The sequence below is a fragment of the Capra hircus genome, chromosome 10 (genome assembly GCF_001704415.2).
Source record: "Capra hircus breed San Clemente chromosome 10, ASM170441v1, whole genome shotgun sequence".
Classification (NCBI taxonomy): domain Eukaryota; kingdom Metazoa; phylum Chordata; class Mammalia; order Artiodactyla; family Bovidae; genus Capra; species Capra hircus.
In genome coordinates, this window is record NC_030817.1 from 31,335,384 (window position 1) to 31,357,627 (window position 22,244).

At 39.6% G+C, this 22,244-nt stretch overlaps 1 protein-coding gene across 2 annotated transcripts in view; it reads left to right on the forward strand.

The window, feature by feature from the left end:
• Window positions 1-22,244, forward strand: part of RTN1 (reticulon 1) — a 252,724-nt gene that overhangs the window by 223,075 nt on the left and 7,405 nt on the right. For both annotated transcript variants that reach the window (XM_018054088.1, XM_018054089.1), the window contains 5 exons: window positions 13,035-13,242; window positions 15,743-15,881; window positions 17,304-17,373; window positions 18,104-18,150; window positions 18,235-18,293. In XM_018054088.1, coding sequence (XP_017909577.1) covers window positions 13,035-13,242; window positions 15,743-15,881; window positions 17,304-17,373; window positions 18,104-18,150; window positions 18,235-18,293 — 523 coding nt within the window. The remainder of the gene's footprint in view (window positions 1-13,034; window positions 13,243-15,742; window positions 15,882-17,303; window positions 17,374-18,103; window positions 18,151-18,234; window positions 18,294-22,244) is intronic.

Below are 22,244 nucleotides of genomic sequence, written 5' to 3' on the forward strand. Positions count from 1 at the left end.
AAGCCCTTTGATTCTTCTGCTCTACCATCTGCCTCCAAAGTAGATGGCTTCTTCCTCAATGGTTTTTCTAAAAATGTTAAGAATTATCTAGGTGGTAGGGGGGTGTTAAAAACCCCTCCCATTTACATACCTTTCATTTTGCCAAATGTCTTCTCATTTGAGCTTTTCAGTTTACTCTTGAACAACATGAGGCTCAAAGAGGTTATGTGACTTGCCCAAAGTTTTTCATTAAGTGGCAAGTGGGGTAGTAAAAAGGTGACTGTAGCCGAAAATCCTGAACTCTTCCCATCTCACATACTGCCTCTTTCACTAATGCTGAGTTTCAGAAAGTAAACTCTCCTTTACCCCTTCCAAGATATTTTCACACAGCTTATCTCTTTAAAGACAAAGCAATATTGAGCAGTTGAGTCAGTGATTTTGATCAATTTACACCATTGTTGTCATCATCATCGTCATGAGCTCATCATTAAAAATTCTCCATCATTATTATCCATGTGTTGGTCATTGTCCTAAACTCTTGTTACAGATCTTAATCTCATATCTTTCTGAGATTATTGTTTTACTCTCACTTCCCTGGTGGCTCAAACAGTAAAGAATCTGCCTGCAATGCAGAAAAGCCGGGTTTGATCCCTGGGTCGGGAAGATCCTCTAGAGAAAGGAATGGCTACCCACTCCAGTATTCTTGCCTGGAGAATTCCATGGACAAAAGAGCCTGGCAGGCTACAGTCCGTGGGGTCGCAAAGAGTCGGACACGACTGAGCAACTAACGCAACAACATTTTATAGAGGAGGAAATGGGATTTTAAGGTTGAAATGGCTAGTAATTTGTCCTAGGACTTAATGAGTCCCAAATGCAGAGCAGTCTGCTTTTTGACCACTCTACTATACTACCTGAATCCAAATGGTACTGTGGCGGGGGACCACTCATTCATATCATTTCACTTGTACTCTAAAGATTGTTTTTTTTTGTTTCCCAAGTATCACTGCTTTTGACAGTTTCATGGGCAGGACACTTGGCAATGTGGGAAGTTGAGACTAATAGCTCCCACTTACTGTATGTAGCAGCATTTTGTACTTACAGATCCCCCTAAAATATTGTAAAATATTGAAGGGTGAAAAATACCTTCCAGAGAATATAATCTCACATATTTCTCATTTTGTTAGACAATAAAGTATTTTGAAAACTGTATGCTGACCTATAGTTCTCTGTGAAAACAGTGTTGAGGGTAGTCTGTTCTCAAAGGTGCTAGTTCAGAATGACCACGCCTCCCCAAATACAGAAGAAATGTCTGCTTTAGCCATAGGAATTGAATTGTATGCTTGTATTTTGAAAATGGCATTTAATAAAGCCAATTTTACATACAGACATAAAGATAGACCAGTCCCATCATTCAGCATTTTATTTAGGTTCGGTATTATTAGAACATTTGTGCAAACCTTACAGCATAAATAATTTCATCTACAAACTCCCTCTCTCAGATTCTAAAGAGATCTAATGGGAAAACTTTCTTAGCTGATGATCTAGGGATTTGTTTTTAATGAAAGAAAACTCATTATACAGATAATATACCAAACATAGGTAGTTATTACTTCACTGAAAAATAAAATTCTCCTTTTTCACAATGTATTATCATTTTCAAGAGAATTTTTTAAAAGACTATTTCAAAATTGGGGGAGAAAATAGTGGCTTTTTTGGTTTTCTAAAAATAATACATGTGCATTATGAAAATTTCCATTTCAACAAAGAGAGTTTCAAATGAAAGCCACAAATCACCCAAAGTCCTTCCATCTAGAGTTGATTAATGTTAATATTTGTTGACTATCTTCCAATATCTGTATACCATATAAAATGAATCTAGAGGTAGAGAACAAAAGCAGTTTTTATTAAACAAGATTATACATATCTTAAAAAGAATCAGAAATAATTTAATGGAAGAAACCGACATGAAAGAATTGCTCAACTTCAAATACATGTTTCTTTGTGTTATGAGCTATTCCTTACTAAAATTAAGAAAAAAACTATGATAAGCGTCAATGGGGTAGACTCATTTTTTAATTACATGTTTTGGCTTTAGACTGTATAGATGGACTCTGCAGTGATTTTTTTTTTTTAAAGGAAGATCCACCATGGGTAAGAAAGGTTGACAAAAATTCCAGTCTAAATCTACATCTTCAAATCTATGGTTTTTCTCATATTTCCATGAATTAATATTTCTTTCATTAAAAAATAATAATATTCCTGATACTTCATCACTAAAGCATTATGATTAGTATACATCAATAGGGGTTGTTGATGAAATCTTCTGTCATAATCAGCAGGCCCTTCCTTCATTTTTATTTATTTATTTTTTTCCTTTCTTCATTTTTAAAAAGTTTCTCTCCTTGCCTCCTTCCCTCCTACTTTTTTCTTATAGTATTTGAAATGATGTTCTTTACTCAGTTCTTTTTCATCGTTAGAAAAATTAATACATTCAGGAACAGAAATCTGTGAAGTAATTGACCTATTTTAAGTTCACTTAAAATAGAATTCTAAAATCCACAGAAAGCTAATTAAATTTGCATCACCACTAAGTTTCCCATCCTTCTCAACCTGTTCCCTAAGTTGTGTGCGTACTTGACCATGTGTTAATGTTTACATTTGTCACTTCTCCAGTTCCATGACTACCTTATAATTAAGCTCACAATTTGAAAACTAAGAACTTGACATTAGTAATTTTAAAAAACCCATCTTCTGCCTATATTATGGATAATAATAACTATATTAAAACATGAAATTATAATTGTATTCTAACTTCATAGAATATATTTCAAATAAAATAAGATTGTTAGGAGTTTTAGAACATAGAAGTATAGAGTTCTATTTCCCCCAAATGTTTGAGCTATGAAGTTAAATCTGAGCAATTATCTTATTGTTTCACAAGAGAAAATCCTCAAGTTCTTTCTTATATCTTATATTGACAAAGGCAGAAAATAATTCAAGCCTTACTTACAGGTTCTTTGACCAAACTGGTGTTTAATATTTAGAATGTATTACATGCATGTTTCGTTGCTCAGTCGTATCCAGCTCTGCTTCCCTATGGACTGTAGGCTGCTAGGGTGTTCTGCCCATGGAATTTCCAGGCAAGAATACTGGAATGAGTTACCATTTCCCCCTCCAGGAGATCTTCCCAACCCAGGGACTGAACCCAGGTCTCCTGCGTGTCCTACATTGGCAGGTGGATTCTTTACCACTGAGCCACCTGGGAAGCCCCAGAATTTATTACAGTTAGACCCATTTCACAGTGGGCATCGTTCAAATGTAGTCATGTCTTAAGTTCGGCCTTCAGAATCATGTCACCAAACTGCAGACCAAATCTAGTGGTAATGGGGGTCAGGAATGCATAATGTCTTATTGAATAGAACAAAAGTACAGTGAGAAATTATTCCTTTCCCTTGTCATATCTTTTCAGTTCAAGAAGTATTTTAGCCATTATAGTCTTTGTCAAGTTTTTAAAATATTTTTTTTTTTTTAAAAAAAGAACCAACAGCAGTCTTCCTCCATGGTTCTCTTCTATTCTGATACAATGATGGATTTTAATAAAGGTATGGCTCAGACTAAAGATTTTGTGACTAATATGACTGATGACAAACCAACCAAGGAACCGTTTTGTGTTTTGATCAAGTCAGGAAGCTTATTAAAGAAAGAAAAAGCACACAAAGACATTCCTTATTCAATCTCCTGAAAATTTTTCTGTGTGCCTCCCTCTACTACCATGTCCCCAAGGCCTATCGTTCTCTCCACCTGACCATAAATCTTCCTTTCATCCCAAATGAGCCCATTTCCTGGAGGTTTAGCATGAGCGGTTGATCCCCTCATCTTAAATACTGGGCCCTACTGTTTCGTTTCCTGGCCAGGCCCGCTCTACCAGGGTGGCAATGGCCTAAGCAGCACTGTGTTAACTTTACAGCGTGGAATGCGACCCTCGTGGCTAGAACTCGCAAACAGGAGCCACATTCAGCTGCTAAGTCCAGGGAAATGATAAATCTTACCTGAACATCGAAGTAGTTTACATTATCAGTCAATCTGAAGGGTAGTTGTTAGAAGAATGTGTTTGCTTTTGTGTCGCATAGAAGAAAAGTCCCAGAGATTGTTGCTAGCTGTGCCTTTGGCAGTAAAATCCTTCACTTCCCATTGTTCTGCCAAAGCTGATTAGAGTAGATCACCCATGTGGGTTAAATGCTGTGCTCTTTTACTGTCTGTATGGAGCACCAGGCTTAATGTATCTTTCCTTTCAAAACATCCACTGAATTACTTAACTGTCTAAAGATAATGTTGGCATTTTTCTCTTGACAGTCATTTTGACTGCATTTAAAAGATGTGAAGGAAGGACCTAGAAAATGAAATCACTGCAGGAATCTTATCTGCAAAAATCTTTCAGCAATTTCCCCTCTGAATGCAGGGCTCCTGCATTACCTTTTTAAATTTTACCTTATGGTAGAAAACTGTTTCATGGCAAATGAAACTCATAGATTAGTTGACCAGACAGTGTCATCTTTGAGGCTCTCTGTGTATGTTTAAAGTATTTTCTTACATCTATTTCCATTATGTTTCTCTAGTTTAATGGCAAAATTAGGGAATAAAGTAGGAAAAGTTACTAATGTTTCTTCTTGTTAACTTAACAAAAATCAGAGTAATAGGCTTTTTAAAAGATATTTTAATTATTATCATTAGGTTTTTTTTGGTCACTCCATATGGCCTTCAGGATCTTAGTTCCCCAACAAAGGTTCAAGCATCATGCCCGCTGCAATGCATGTGTGGAGTCCCAACCACAGGACCACCAAGGAAGTCCCATAATCACTGCTTTAGACACTGAGTTGTAAAGAACTGAGATTTTTTTAGCCTTGTAATCCTTTCCACAAGGTAGTCAATTATTGGAAGCTTGCTAAAAAGTAAATATAAAAGTCAGGTAAAAGTGAAAATTAGTCACATAGTTGTATCCAACTCTGTGATCCAGTGGACTGTAGCCTGCCCAGCTCCTCTGTCAGTGGGATTCTCCAGGCAAGAGTACTGGAGTGGGTTGCCATTGCCTTCTCGAGGGGATCTTCCTGACCCAGGGATCGAACCTGGGTCTTCTGCGTTGCAGGCAGATTCCTTACCATTTGAGCCACTATATCATTTTTCAACAGTTCTTTTCTTGAAATGCTGATGTCATTTGTGAACAGGAATCTCACACATTTTCTGACCTTGCCTTTTAAAAAGTAGCACTAACTTGTTACATAGCAAGTGGTGCAGTGCTACCTGAAATCTTTTCTAGACCAAGATGAAATATAAATAAATAGATTTAAGAATATGGTGCAATAATGCAGATAATTGTGCACAATTTTTTGCCATTTATATTATCTACATTTTGCCTTATAAATAGAATATGAATAGCTGTACCACTGTCTTTTCAGTTCATACATTTTTAATATACTTTCTGAATACTGGCATCACTATTAGATCATTTAATTTTACATTTAAATGTTTTACATTTAAAATAAGGTGCCAATCCAAAAAACTTAGGACTGCTGCAAAAAGGCTTTCTCCCTAGAAATTTGACATTGAATTTTATTTCCATTTAGCTATTAATTCACATCTTGGCTCACTTCTGTTTTATTGTTCTTTTCTTGCCCAGATTATGGAAATGAAGGTAGCACTGATTTCAGCATTTGAGATTAGGATTCTTCAAATCCTCCAGTCCACCCCTGACTGAATTAGTTCTAAGTCAGTTTAAGGCAGGCTGCAGTGTGAGCTCCCACCTGTGGTTTGGGGACCAAGATGAATTCACTGAGCCCTGTCTGTTTATTAGATTGATAGAAGGCACTGATCTCCCATTTCGTTTCATTGCTCCTTGGTATTTAGCAAAGTGATTTTTATAATTGGCAAAGTAGTACAATAATTTACCTGTCTTAGTGAATGTACACTTAGCTATTTAAACTCTCACCTAGCCTTCCTGTATTAGGATATTGAAGGAAGAGACAAGCTATTTATTACGGTATCCAAAGGCTACATGTGATCATTTGCTGCAATTACAGAGATGCTTATTTTTTTTCTTACTTGGACTCTAAGGAAACTTTATTCAAATACTGATTTTTCTGGACCAGGTACTAAAAAGCTTCCTACACAAGTTTGCATAACTCTAAGCAAAATTAAAATGTGAAAAATTGGCATTTATACAGCAACTTTGGAACACAAAAATTCTCTTCTGTGATCACACTTCATCACTTCCTACCCTTCCCACTGAATCCTCAGAACTTCAGGCTGTTTGCTGGCTTTCCCGACACACACAGCCCTTGTTGCTCTCCCAGCCCATAAGTTCCCAAAGATCTTCACTGCTCGTCATTCCCAGCCTGAGCCCAAGGTGGTTCATTTCACTTCTGTCCTCTTGGTTTGACTCCTCCAGCCATGCCCCTGTGCCAGCTCACAAATCTGGTCCAGCCCCATCATCCACAGATCAGAGTGCTCAGCCTCTAACCCTGTTGACTGGATCCACAGAGATCCTTTACTCTAACCAAACCCTCTTACTTCCTGGAAGTTCTTTATTAATTTCTTTTTGAGTCCTTACTGTATTTTTCTAGGTCAGTTCTGTCCGATAGAAATATAATGTGAGCCACACATGTTATTAAAAATTTTCTAGTAGTCACATTAAAAAGCAAAAAGGAACAGGAAAAATCAATTTTGATAATACGCTGTATTTAATCCGGCATACCTAGAGTATAAACTTTTCGATAACAAAAGATCACTTTAAAAATGATGAATGAGATATTTTTATGTCTTTTTTTATACTGTCTGAAACCTGACATTCACTTTACACTTGCAATGTATTTTAATTGAGACTAGCCACATTTCAAGTATTCAGTAACGACTGTGGCTCATCACTGCTGTATTGAACAGTGCAGGTCTCGGCCTCTCCCAATCGCTTTAAGCCCTGCTTCCATCCTCCTCAGTCTCAAGAGGACCTCAGGACTCATTTTCCAGAGAAGAGTTGAGTAAATCTACCTTGAGCCACTTGATGATGTTCTCTTTCCTCCTCAGTATATCTGTAGCCACGCCCATCCTTTAACAAAATGTTCCTCCATCTTTATCCAGCCTTTCATGCTTCTTCCTTCTTTGAGAAAAAAATGCTGTGACAGAGCCCATCCTTTCCCTGCCTTTTCTTTCACTTTGCTCAAACAAATGTCTCCTCATTCCAGAATCTCATCTCTCCCCTTTATGCTAACATTCCCAAGTTTACTTAACCTTGAAATTTGCTTATTGCTGCTCCCTGAACTACCATTCTCTTCACCATCTTCTTTACTACTTTGAACTTCCCTCCACTGACTCAACCCTTTGTGATAGAGCTTCCATCCTCACTCTGTGCCAGTTATGGGTGACTTCCTAGTCTCTAAAACCAGGGGTCCTTTCTCATTTCCTTCATTGCATCTATAACATCCCACACTGTAGCCTACCCCTTTCTTCTGGAAGTTTCCTTCTTCTTGACTGCCATAACCAACACTCTTGAGGGACCCTTTCTAATACCTAGACAGGACTTTTTTTTTTTTTAATTTATTTATTTATTTTAAGTGGAGGCTAATTACTTTACAATATTGTAGTGGTTCTTGCCATACATTGACATGAATCAGCCATGTGTGCACATGTGTCCCCCATCCTGAACCCCCCTCCCACCTCCCTCCCCATCCCATCCCTCAAGGTTGTCCCAGTGCACCGGCCCTGAGCACCCTAGACAGGACTTCTTTTATAGCTTTATTCAATCCTTTGAGTAAAGAATGAAGTATAGGTCATCCTCTATTGTACCCCTTAGTCTCTCCTCTCGGAGGTTTCCTCTACTCTCATGGCTTGAGTCATCATTTCCACTCAGAATACATCCAAATGTAAATATTCAGCCTTCTTATCTAAGAAGGACTTCCCTGGGGGCTCAGACGGCAAAGCTTCTGCTTACAACGCAGGAGACCCAGGTTCGAGCACTGGGTCGGGGAGATCCCCTGGAGAAGAAAATGGCGCCCCACTCCAGTACTCTTGCCTGGAGAATCCCATGGACGGAGGAGCCTGGCAGACTACAGTCCATGGAGTTGCAAAGATCGGACACGACTGAGCAACTTCACTTTCTTTCTTCTTTCTTATCTAAATGTCAGTGCAGCACTTCCACTTGTCTGCTCTGCATATCCATCTGAATATCACATGGATATTAATGTCCATTTTAGCTCAGGGCTACTGTGACAAACCTATAAAAAGAAATCATTTTATTTCCAAGCCTCTAAAAAAATTACCGTGTTGTGTGTAACTGTCAGGGTCATCTCATTTGTGATCCCTGTCCCATCTCTGCCCCAGGCTGTGTCAAAATGCCCTTGCTTGATGTCATCACAGTGGAACCTGGAGATATAAAAACAAGTGTCAGCTTTTTGCCAAACCAGTTTCCCCTAGGATTTCCTATTTTTGTCACTGATACTAACCATTCTATCACCCAGCTTTGAAATGTTGCTTTCCCCCTTAATTAGTTCTGCCTCCTTTCTCCCACAGCTAGTCAGTCACCATTCCTGTCAACTAATCCTTCATAATACTTCCCTTTATTCACCCCATCTCCTTAACAAACTGTTCACCACATTCCCAAACTATCCCCCATCCTCCTTCATCAATCCCAGTACTGTCCCTTTCTTGAACTCGGCTTTTGCCACTGCTGACATCACAGGATATATTGGCACTGATGCAGCATTTTTAAAAAACGTTCAGTCTTCCCAGCTAGATCTTAAGTTCCTTAAAAGCAGGAACAGAATGTTATGATCTCTTCATGCCTGTGCTTACTAAATAACAGATGGCCAGTAACTGCGTACTGTTGACAATGACTTTATTTCCCTTAAAGAGAAAAATCACTATAAATATCTAGTTCTGGAAGCAGATTTAAATATAATCAAGTGGTCTCAAATTAATTTAGCATACTTTGGGGGACAGTTAACTTCCAACCACATAACAGAACAGAGGCAACTGTTCTGAGAAACACATCGAACTTAGGGTTTGATCTTGCTTCTCCTATTAACTAGTATGTTGTTTTTGTTTAGTTCTAAGTCACGTCCTATTCTTTGTGACTCAGTGGACTGTAATCTGCCAGGTCCCTCTGTCCAGGCAAGAATACTGGTGTGGGTTGCTATTTCCTTCCCCAGGAGATCTTCCCCATTCGGGGATTGAACCTGAGTCTCCTGTACCAGCAGGCAGACTCTACTGCTGAGACACCAGGGAAGCCCCAGCTAGTCAGTATATGAGTTTCTTCAGTTCCCTCGCCTGTTATACGCCTGTTTAATGGAGTTTATCGTGAGGTTTAAATGAAGTAATATGTGAAAGTGCTTTGAATATTTCAGAATCTGTGTAAATAGAGAATCATGTCACAAAGTACCCAGAATCAACTTCCCACAGATGTTTTAAGAGAAACTTTCGTTAACCTCCCAGTTAGAAACCTCCAGCAATTTTAAAATTTTAAATTTTAAAACATGTTGAAGGACCTGTTGTGTAATTACCCTACACCAAACTAATGTTACTTCATGCTAAGTCACTTCAGTAGTGTCCGACTCTGCGACCCTATGGACTGTAGCCTGCTGGGCTCCTCTGTCCATGGGATTCTCCAAGCAAGAATACTGAAATGGGTTGCCATTTATTCCTCCAGGGGATCTTCCCCACTCAGGGATCTTACTGGGTCTCTTATGTCTCCTGCACTGGCCCGCGGATTCTTTATCCGTAGCACCACCTGCGAAGCCCAGTTACTTAGTTAACAGTTAGTGTTCTCTGCCACGGCTGCTTCTAGTAGGTCCCTACCTGGTGCCTGCCATTCTCCGGCTGTTTGAACAGGGGTCCAGAGAATTGGAAGGCTTTTCTAGAGGCCACCATCATTTTTAGCAGGTGTTATGCAATTCATTAAGTGGAAATTCACTTGAAAAAGCAAATTCTATCTCCTCTTTGCCCGAAAACTACCTGCAGGGTCCCCAGTGCCCCTTTACATCATCTCAGGTGGTGAGCCTACCACCCCTAGCACTGTGTGCTCCCATAGCACAGATCATGCTATCTTATAATGTGTTTGACTCTAAATCTGTCTGTCATGGAAATCGGTGGGCATCGTAAAACAGAAGATTACCATTTATTTATTTACATGTAAGTTGTCTTTTTTAAAACAGTTTATTTATTTTGATACCCCTCCACCTAGCACAAAGCATGGCACTTAGTTCTTGCTCAATAAATACTGAATAAATGAACAAACGTGGAAGCGGTAACACTGCTGGTAATGGTGATGTGTTAGTCTCCTTTTTGGTCTCCTTCGCCTTTCCTGAACTTAGCATGTAAACAATAGGAGCTCCTAGCTCCCTGGGGGCTAGACTTAGACTCCTAGGCTTATCTCAGCCACTTAAACAGGGGGAGCTGGGCTTCTTTGGAGATTTCCTTCTTCTCCCATTTTTGTCATCTGCCCTCAGGGGTGCAGGGGTTTCTTGTGTCATAGCTTCAAAAAGATCCTTCTTCTCTGTCCAAAAAGGATTATTATTTCGGTGTTCTGTTCTCAACAGCTGTTCTGAAATGAAAATCATTTAGTGAACTCATTCAGATTTTTTTGTTAATGACATATCCCCTTCTAGATCTTTGCATTAAAAAAAAAAAAAGACAACAAATACTTTGAAGATTAAAAGGATTACTCCAAATAAATGAATTTCTAATAGTGAAATGTCAGTGTCAATGTGACTGGGGCTGGGGATTGGGGCTGGGGAAAGAGAGAGACTTTGGAGCAGCAGTGCTTTCACTTTGTCCAAGAAAATGATCTGTAGAGCCGGCACCACTCAAAATAGAGGGGGAAATAATCTTTGTCTCACCCCAAAACATGCTTGTGATCTTCTCTCCTTCCTACACTGCAGAAGTGTTCTAGGAGGAAGGGAACATATTTTTTCCCTGACAAAATGGCTGACTATTGTAATCTTTGTGAGTTAATGTCATTGGTAGACCAAGCAATGGTGAGTGGGGGATAGATAGGGGTGAGTGACAGATCGGTTCAGAAGTAAATTCTCTCCCCAGCTTCAGACTGCTGGAGTGTCTTCAGCCTGTTATGAAAGATGCCCCCTCCCACTTTAAGCCCTTGATCTGATGTGCTCTCCATCCAGCCTGAGTTAGTCTGGTGCAAGGGTTGATACTTTGCAGCTTTCCTTGTATCCTCTCCACAGCGTGGGGTTGTCACTAGGCTGTGTGACCTTTCCAGAACTGTCTCTCAGCTAGCTATGTACCAGAGTATGATGGGAGCAGTTCCCTGCTTTCTTCAATCTAGTCACCTTCGTTTTCCGTTGAGCTGATGACTAGTGCCTTAAACCTGGTGCCTCCACTTATGCTGCAAATGAAGCTGGTAGTGTAAGCAATGGCCACTTTCATTTGGTTGTAAGATGGGAATTTCATGTCTTATTTTCTTTTTCTGAGAATTTGTGTAATATTCTATAAAAACCATTTTTGTGTGTGTGTGACAACACGGAGAGACCTTGAGGGCCTTATGCTAAAAGAGATAAGTCGCACAAAGACAAACACTGTAGGATCCCACTTACATGCGGAATCTGAAGAAGCTGCATTCATAGAAACAGAATAGAATGGTGGTTACTGGAGTTAGGGGGAAGGGGAATTAGGGAGATGTTGACCAAAGGGTATAAACCTGCAACTAGTAGATACAGGAGTCTGATGGATCTAATGCACAGCAAAGTAAATATAGTCAACAATACTGCATTACATACTTCAAAGATGCTGGGTCTTACATGTTCTTACCAGAAGAAAAGAAATAACTATGTGATGTGATAGAGGTGTTAACTGATGCTATGTCGTCGTTGTTCAGTTGCTCAGTGACTCTTTGCTACCTCGTGGACTGTGGCGTGCCAGGCTTCCCTATCCTTCACTATCTCTCAGAGTTTGCTCAAACTCATGTTCATTGAGTCAATGATGCCATCCAACCATCTCATCCTCTGTTGCCCCCTTCTCCTCCTGCCTTCAATTGCTATACTGCAATATATAAATATATCCAATCAGCATGTTGTACACCTTAAACTCACACAATGTTATGTCAATTGTATCTCCCCCAAAAAAGAAACCGTATGTTACTTGCCTAATTGGAGGACAAATTTGCATACATTCTTGAGCAAGTCTTCTATGCTTTTTTCATAATCTAGTGACTGAAATATTCAAAATATTTCCATTTTGCGTCATATTTGAAGCACCATGGCTTTATTCTTTTGAATTAATTTTTTGTTTCTAAGTTGAAAGAGAGAATAACTGAATGATAGGTACAATGTAGATTTTAAAATTTATATTCCAGGTTTTTAAGTCACAAGAATGTAAGTGAACAAATCATACGAAACAAAACCGTTTGACCCAAATGTTAGCTCCAGGGATTTTTGAGATAGCTACTAACTACTAATGTTTAGTTTTACTCATTTTAGAGGTAGACCATATCTCTATTCAGAAGCCTTTGGCATTGCCTGGAGTCTCCCAGACCAGCTGACAGGCTTCTGAGGCTCCACTTCTGTTTTCATTCTTAGTACCCCTTCTCAGCAGCAGGGACATGTCTATGACTGACGTGCTCATCTCCGAGCCACTATTGAGACACTGAGTTGTAAGCAGGGCATCAAGATGCATGCCATCAATGCCATCCAAAGAAAGAGAACAGATACTTCAGAGTGCTCTGAATTTTCAGTCTTGTTTCAAAGGCACATAACTGATGCCTACAGTTGCAACCCACTGAGATTTGCTCATGGAGATACTGTCACTGGAGGTGCAACAGCCTTTTCTTATCTGTGAATTTACTAATTGACCTCAGGGATGGAAAGATGCTTCCAAAGCCAAACAGGAGGATAGGAAGTGCCCTAGGAGTGGTGCTGTGTGTGCTCACCTGTGTTTAGGAATCCAAGAGCTGGGGGGAACCTGTAGCGACCGCGGCTCTGTGGAACGAGCCGGGCAGCTCCCTGAAGGCGCTGCCGATGTTGGGTGCTCTGTGTGAATGTGCGTGTCTCCTCCCACAGCTATTGACCTGCTGTACTGGAGGGACATCAAGCAGACGGGGATAGTGTTTGGGAGCTTCCTGCTGCTGCTCTTCTCCCTGACGCAGTTCAGCGTTGTGAGCGTCGTGGCCTACCTGGCCCTCGCTGCGCTCTCAGCCACCATCAGTTTCCGCATCTACAAGTCTGTTTTACAAGCTGTGCAGAAAACCGACGAGGGTCACCCTTTCAAGTGAGTGCCCAACCCGACCAGCCCTTGCCCCACCTCTCACGTGGCTCTTTCCTCGGCCTCTATTTCACCGCCTGTGCACTTTGGGTCCTGCTTCTTTTGACCTTTAACAGGCCTCTTAGAGTCTCCTTTAACGCTGTCTTTTAATATCAAACATTTCTGTTAAATTTCTAAAGCAGACTCATCCCTAGTCTAATGCTTACTGCTTTATTGAGCTTTTTAAAACTTTAATCACTTCTAATTAAATGTTAAATATTATCTTTAATATACATTTCTATAATTTATATAATATAAATCCTTGTGGGCAAATTTATGAAATGTGAAAACATTTAATTTATATTTGATATTATTTTTGTATTTAATTACTTCTCATAGTAATCATAATTCACTTATATGCAAACAGTGTTTTATGATTTAAAGTGTTTCAACAATTATTCTCCCAACTCTGTGATGAAGGCAGAACATTATAATCCCTTTTCACAGATGGAAAAAACAGAGGTTCTAAGAAGTAAAGGGACTTGCTCAAAGTAAATAGCACAGAACCAGGACCAAGGTGTTTGGATTTTTATTTCTGTGCTCTTTTCGGAAGTTTAATGTCAAAGGGCCAAGTTCTGTAGGATGTAAAGTTCATTCCTCAGAATCTGTATAGTATTATGTACTCAAAATTGAATAGTATTATGTACCCTCTTCTGTATTTTAATGCAGGGAAAATCTGACTCGAATGAGCACTGAGGAGGCGGATTTCTTTAAGGCAGTGTATTGAGAGGCTATATGAAATGTGGCAGAGGGAGATATTAGCACTGCCAGCTGCATGCTCCCCAACTCCACCCCAGTTTACTCGAGATCCTAGCTTGTAAGCCCTGGGCATTTTAGCACTGACCGTCAGAGTCATACCATCACCTGCTGCACGCCCCGCTGCAGGTGTCCTCACCTCCTATAACCGAGGGATATTTCTGCATCCTGGATGAGACCTATAGATACTGTTGCATAATGGCTTCTGTGCCAACCTCAGTAATTCCCTGGGGATGCCTCTGAATCCTCCCTGGCTCAGCCTCATCAGCCAGCTGAATCAAGGTCTCAGGGCACCAGGCTCTTAAAAGAAGGAAAAGATGCCAGGGCCTTGTCGACAAAAGGCAAAATGCCGTGTTTCACACGTCACTTTCTAGCCTCGGGTCCTGTGCTCATTGTCAAACACAGTTACAGTCTGATCATCCTCACCCTTGGGATGTATTTGGCCTTCTTCTAATGCAGAGTTAATGGGTCTCTGAGCTATAACTTGGTTGCCTTCCCAAAGGAGGGAAGAATAGAGAAGTGGAGCGTCATCTTACCAGGGTGAATACTATGCCTACTTCAGTGACCCTCGCCTGTGACCAGTATCCACACCTTTAGAGTCCTGTCCTGCTCCAGCCTCTACCCTTAGCCATACAAGAGAGGTTGGCTTCTCCCACGTTCTTGGATCCAGGACTGTCAAATTACACTGGGGATTTACCTCTCACTTGACTTATTTCTTCTGTAACTACCCAGTTGTAGGACCAAGAGTCAAACTGTTATTAGCTCAACTACTTATCTTCCATTAGGAGACACATTTAAAACCTTTGGCTTAATTGCTTCTATCAATAAAAGGAATATCTAACTCAGAGTACATTTTGAATCAAAACATATCAGCTAGACAAATCCGCTTTTCTGATTATTTTTCTAAAAAGCCAAACATAAAAATTCTCAATCCTCAGTTAGGTGAGCACTGTTAGAACTCTAGAAGTAGACAACATGGCAGAGAGAAGGAAGGAAGAGAGGACAGGTCTCGGTGGCCGGGGGTGGGGCAGCAGGTGGGGAGCATGGTGGGTATGGTCAAAGCAGGAGGATCAATCGATTTTTATAGATTTGTAGAGCCTGGTTTATCTACCCAAGAGTTCAAATTAACCCTTTGAACAAATGGAAAATACAGTTACTAAAAATACCACTCTTACTAGAACCAGTGAGCATTTTAATATGTCCCAGGTCACTTGTGTTCTCAGAGCTCTCTAGAATAAAACCTAAAAGTACTTTCCAGAATCTAAATATGAAACCTTAGAGATTTGATGAGAAATAATAACTGGCAGCTAAGATTTTGAGATCTCTCAATTATTTAAAAAGACAATTCATCTTCATGCAGCCGAGAAGAAATAAGAACTTTTCACAATTGCCCAGTGAGCCAGATATACCGAGAATTCAGCAAGTGAACTGATTTGGGACTGACTTTTCTCTGCTCCTAGCCTCTGAATTATCAGCTCACACTATCATGCTGCCTACGAGAGACAGAAACAGCCACATTGCCCCACTGAGTGCCGTGATTCCTGTGTTCCCCAGTGTACTAACTGTGGGTGTGGGTGTGGTGCCCTGCAGCCTTCTGACTGGCGTAAATCCTTCAGGATGACCTGAATGTGGTCCTCAGGGTTGGAGAAGGGAAACAGCTGTTTCAAGATTCCCTCTGATGGAGTTCTCTGTGGGGATGCTCTGTTGACAGGGCCTACTTGGAGCTCGAGATCACCCTGTCTCAGGAGCAGATTCAGAAGTACACAGACTGCCTGCAATTCTACGTGAACAACACACTCAAAGAACTGAGGAGGCTCTTCCTTGTCCAGGACCTGGTGGATTCCTTAAAAGTATGAGTGCTTAAGCCATTTCATTTGACAGTCTTGATTTTTGTTTTCCCTAAAGGTACACATAATGTTATAAACTTCCACATGATGGAGAATAAAATAAGTGCTAATTATATTTTAGGGAATGTCCAGCTGTACAGTACCATGGAGCTCATCCAGTTTAATGTCATCATTTTACAGATGCTGAAACTGGTTCAAAGAGGTTAAGACACTTGCCTGAGGTTGCCCAGTGAGTCACTGACAGAGCTGAGATCAAACCCAGGTTACATAGCTTCCAGTTTCGTACTACTTACAGTACCCCAGGCTGCTTCTTGTTCCCATTTTCAATTCCTCAATTTCTTACAATTATTTTAAAAATAAACATCTAGTTTAGGGAATGTGAAAAATACACATGCTTTTTCTTAGAAAGAAACACTGTACTCTGCTAATAATAAGACCTGTGGGCTGTGAGAATGAGCCCCTGAAGTGTAGAGGAGGGGCACCTGGGTGTTATTCCTGGTTCCATCATTGAACTCACTGGGCTTCTTGGAACAAACTGCTAGGACCACCACATGGCTTATAGGGAAAACCAAGGTCAATCAGTCATGGCTCAACAGGGCCATGAGCAGAGGGGTGGGAGCCCAGGCAAGGATTCTGTCAGTTCTCCATTCTCCCCGAGCACCGGGAGGGATCTGTACCGTGGGCTGCTCCTTAATGAGGAAGAAAGAGCAGAAGGAAGGTGAGTGATGAGTCCTTAACACTCAAGGTGCTTTACTGGAATAACATCTTGGCAAATAATGACTAAAAAAAGAGAGCAGGGAGATTAAAATTACTTAACCTTAGCGGTTTTAAGGTAACGTGTCTACTTAAATTTGTAATGTGAAAGCTGTGGGCTAGAATAGGGATCAGCAAACCTTATCTATTATATAAAGGGCCACGTGGTAAATATTTTAGGCTTTGTGGGCTACAGTCTTTGTTGTAGCTACTCAACTTTGTCACTATAGCAGAAGAGCAGCCGAAGACAATACATAAATGAATAACTGTGGCTGTGTGCTAACACTGTTTATGAATACTGAACACTGAATTTCGTATCATTGTCACGTTATACAAAATGTTATTTTTGTTTTAACTTTATTCAACCATGCAAAATTCATTCTTAACTTGTGGGCCTATACAAAAACAGGTCAAGGCCAGTTTGCTGACCCCTGCCCTAGTTTATTATTTCACTGAGTCCCTCAAATCTTACAAGGAGATCCACAGGGTTCTGAGACAAGTAAAGCCTGGATCCTCTTTCAGTAATTCTGTGGCAAGCTTTAAATGCTCTTATACTTCCTATTGAAACCATGATGTCCTTTGCCTCAAATTTTAATGTAAACAGATCAATGAAATGAGACTCTTTTCTGTCATAATGGGTTTAGAAGCTCTGATCATCATTTCATTTGTTAGTTTGCAGTCCTGATGTGGCTCCTGACTTACGTTGGCGCTCTCTTCAATGGCCTGACCCTGCTGCTCATGGGTAAGGGCAGACAAGTGTGTTCTGTCTCCCTTCACATACTCCGTGTGAGCATCTCCCTAGGCTGTGAGCTTGCTTAGATGGGTTCCTAGCAACAAATTCCAGATTTTCTGAGTGCAGAGCATTTCCCTGACCATCATAGTTCAATTAAAGAGCACAATGTATCAATATATTACACAGTAAAAATGAATTTCTTAAAGTTTTTTCTTTTTCTTCAACCACAACTGGTTTTATCTGGCTTCAAATATATATCTGCTTCAATGGTGTTATGTATAGAAGATCATTTTATCTTAGGAGGTCATTCTCTCTTTCCAGAATTAATGACTTAATATTTGTGGAGGTCTCAGCATTTTTTGGTTTTCCTTATGAACTAGCCCTGCAGTCTTTTAGCTAGAATGCTGGCTACTGCAAATAATGTCATTATATCACATAAAGTGAAAGTGAAGTCGCTCAGTCGTGTCCAACTCTTTGCGACCCCATGGACTGTAACCCACCAGGCTCCTCTGTCCATGGGATTCTGCAGGCAAGAATACTGGAGTGGGTTGCCATTTCCTTCTCCAGGGGATCTTCCCAACCCAGGGATCGAACCTAGGTCTCCTGCATTGCAGGCAGACGCTTTAACCTCTGAGCCACCAGGGCAGCATTATATCACATAACTATATAAAAATGTATCTATGAGATTGTTCCTACTTATAACTCTCAATTTTAATACTATATTTGTTTTTCATCCCAGCTGTGGTTTCAATGTTTACTCTACCTGTAGTGTATGTTAAGCACCAGGTAAGTTCTATGTGATGTCAAACATTCATGATAAGTTTTGACCTTGTGAACTGTGGATGTGCTCATGATTTCTTCTCTTTGTAGGCACAGATTGACCAATATCTGGGACTTGTGAGGACTCACATAAATGCTGTTGTGGCAAAGTAAGTTACATAGTGCCATTTATAAAAAGGAGAGACTGCCTTAGGTAGGCATTTAACTGGATTAGATAGGAGTAACAAAAGGATAATAAAGTAATAGACTGATTTTTGATCATTCACTTCTTTGAGTCATATATTCATACCCCTACCAAATATATTATTTCAGAAATAAAGTATAAATTTTAAAATTTCCAGTTAAATAAAACTTTCAGTGGTTTATTTCAGGTATCATGAAATGAGTTTTAATAAATGAATGATATTAATGTCTGTCTGGAGACTGGCTTACGTCCAAGAATAAGATGGATTGGAGGAAGGAAAGAAGCCTGATTCAGAAAAGTAAAATTAAATTTTAGTAGATTAATCAAAATAAAAGTGTTAGCATTTTCAGTTTTTAAATAATAAATATCACTAAGTTTTAAACCATTGAAATTATTTTTAAAACAAAACACTTTTTAATCTTGAGAACTTTTATTACCTTTTAGATTATACCATTTAAATTCAATAAGTATGTGTGTTTGCCTATTTTATTAATACCATTGCTTTTTAAACCTGAGTCTTAAATAGACTTTACTTTATGGCTACTTTATATATTAGGAGATAATGATTCCAGTTATAAAAGTATTTACAGTTAATATAGTCATTAACTTAGTAGTTTTCCCTAATTCTTAAATTAGTGTTTTTAGATATATCTTCATCTAAAATGAAGTTTTTCTGTTGTTATTATTACTCAAGATTTTGTTTTAATCAAAAGCTGACCTCAGCTTTGACTACAAATACACATCCGAAAAATATTAGAGTTTCTCTCCAGGAATCCTAGAATCATGTGGCTAGACCTAGATGATAGTAAGAATTAAATGCAAGTATTTTAGATAGTCAAAGATATACAGAGCAAAACAAATTTTAAAAAAGCAAACACTTTAAAGTTCCTCTGCTATTTGATTTGTGTGTCATCAGTTACAGTTCTCTCCTGAAGTTTATAAAGATTTTTGTTTTTATTATGTATTGTTTATATTCTTCCTCTTCAATTCATGGTGAATTTGGATTCAGACATTTCAAAATGCCTGAAATTATCAGCTTAACACATATGCAATGAATACCTAGTGAAAATCAGCATATTGAAGACAAATATTTATTACTTTCTATTAGGAAATGACAGCATGGTATAACATGAGATTTGGTATTTGCAAGCCTGGGAAACCTGTTAAAAATATGAATTCCCAAATCTACAACAAACTTATGGAAATAAAATTCCTGGGATAAGGGACCCATAATCTATATTTTAATGAACTTCCTAGGTGTATTTAACTTCTGGTAGTTAGAACTGTGTTCAGGAATGACAGCAAAGCACACCAGAATAGGAGCTTGGAAACTGGAAGACAGATGTTCTAGGCCTCAGCTGTTCAGCATTTAGTTTGAGTATCTTGAACAAATCACATCTCTTAATTTTTTATTGATTAGTTGCTTGCTTAAAAAAAAAAAAAAAGACATTATTTTCCAGGCATTTCATTAACAGGTACAGAGAGTATAAAGATGAATAAGATGATCCCACATAGCAGAGCTGTTAGCCTATGGGTACAGACAAAACTGTAAAGAAATAACCATAAGACAATATAAGAATAACAGTAGAATTGTGTAAAATATTAAGGTGAGAGAGATACGGAAACTACTGTTCTTACCTGGGGGATAATGGAAAGCCACTAAAAAAAAAGGGCCCTTGCTAGCATGGCTGGGTTCTGTGGAGGACTTCTATCTGTGTCCTCACATGGCAGAAGTAGATGGAAACTCTCTGGGCTCTCTTTTATAGGGCACTAATCCCATTCATGAATGCTCCATTCTCATGAGCTAATCACCTTCCAAAAGCCCCGCCTCCTAACACTAACATATTGGGGGTTAGGTTTCAGTATATAAATTTGGTGGTGTTGGGTGATGGGGTGCAGCAGGACATAAACATTCAGTCTGTAGCAGCCCTGAAGGATGGTAAACTCTCATCAGGGGGATGCTGAGGGGAAAGACACTGCAAAAAGAAATAACACAGCTAGAGGCAGAAGCATGAAAAGGTAGGTCAGGGTCAGGGAGCAGTGAGTCAACCAGTGCGTCTAAAGCTTAAATGAATGAAAAGATGAGCTAGAAAGGGCCTAGAAAGAGAAGCTAGGGCCAAGTATAGAATGCTCTAAGGAGTTAGGACTCAACAGGACATAGCATGCCCTTGATGTTCCTATGCAGGAGATTTGTATTTTGCACAGATTACTATGGCAGTCTAGTGGGAGGAGAATTGGAAAGTGAGATGTGGTAATTAGCAAGGAAGCTATTTGAATTCAAACAAAAGTGGTAGAGATGTAAGCCTGTTAAAATAGAAGCGAAGGAGAGATGGCAGAAACTAAAATGTATGAACATATGTATACAATATGGTTGGCTAAATTAAAATTGGAAATCAGTGCTCTGAACAGGAATAGAAAGGAAGCTAAGGACAAAAAGAGAAACTGAGTGGGGCTTCCCTGGTGGTCCAGTAGCTAAGGCTTCATGCTTGCAATGCAGGGATCTAGGTTCAATTCCTGGTCAGGGAACTAGATCCCACGTGCTACAGCTAAAGATCCCCTGTGCTGTAATGAAGATTGAAGATGATGCATGCCACAACCAAGACCTAGTGCAGCCAAATAAATAAATAGGAATAAAATATTTTAAAAAAATTTAAAAAGAGAGAAACTGGATAAGTTACGTAGTTAAACAGCAGTTCCCCAAGAGAATCTGTTTGGCCTGACACTAAATTTTGAAGGATATTTCTTAGTGGAGTCTTACCTCTAAGATTTCTTCAACCTCTGAAATTCTGATTACATGTTAGAATAATTCCACCAAAAGAACTCACACCATTTTAGTGATACTGTTAAAAACAGGAACTTTGGAATCAGATAGACTAGCTTGAGTCCATTTCTGGCATTTTTTAGCTATATGAATTCATTATAAATGTTATTTGACTCCCTGAGTTTGTTTCTTTATCTATACATTGGAAAGATAATGTCTGTAAAGTATTCGTACTTGGGCATAGGGAGGACTCAATAAATATTCAACGATCATAATCATGATCATCCTACTCCCACTGCTTAGAGATCAGTTCATGGTGAGTGTGGACAGTCCCAGACTAGGCAGGAAACCTTGGTGCCCCTCGCACGCCTATACTGAATGAATGATACCAGGTCATTTAACCTCCCTGTGTCTCAGTTTTCCAGTTCTAAAATGGGGGTGCGTGCATGCTAAGTCACTTCATTCGTGCCCAATTCCTTGCAACCCCATGGACTGTATAGCCCACCAGGCTCCTTTGTCCATGGGATTCTCTTGGCAACAATACTGGAATGGGTTGCCATGACCTCCTCCAGGGGACCTTCCTGACCCAGGGATCAAACCCGAATCTCTTACATCTCCTGCATTGGCAAGTGGGTTCTTTACCACTAGTGCCACCTGGGGAGCCCCTAACTGGGGATAATAACACCTAACAACACTTTCTTAGTATTTCATTGAGGTACTTGAAAAGTCTTCCTGGTGTCCTTGAGGAGAAAGTGGAGATGTACAGGCCAGATTATAGCACAATTGGTAGAGTTCCAGAATGTTGAAATAGTAGACCCTATGGATGTCCACCGAAAATCCATCCAGGGTGAGGTGCAGTAATGTGACACAGGGCTCTACCCTTGACTCCATGACTTTCCATACCAGTGCTTCACATGGCTATGTGAAGACAAATCAGATATGCTCATCAGAGTTCTAGGTGACACATAGCTTGGAGCAAAAGCACATTCAGAAGACAGCAAGCTCAAGATTCAGAAAGAATTAAGTGACCTTGAGTAATGTAGAATGCGGAACTGAAGTTAATAAAATCAAATTGACAGGGAAAGCAAAGTCATATTTAGATTTTTTTTTAAGTCAATTTTTGCAAATATCGAATGGGAAGAGGGGCAGATGTGA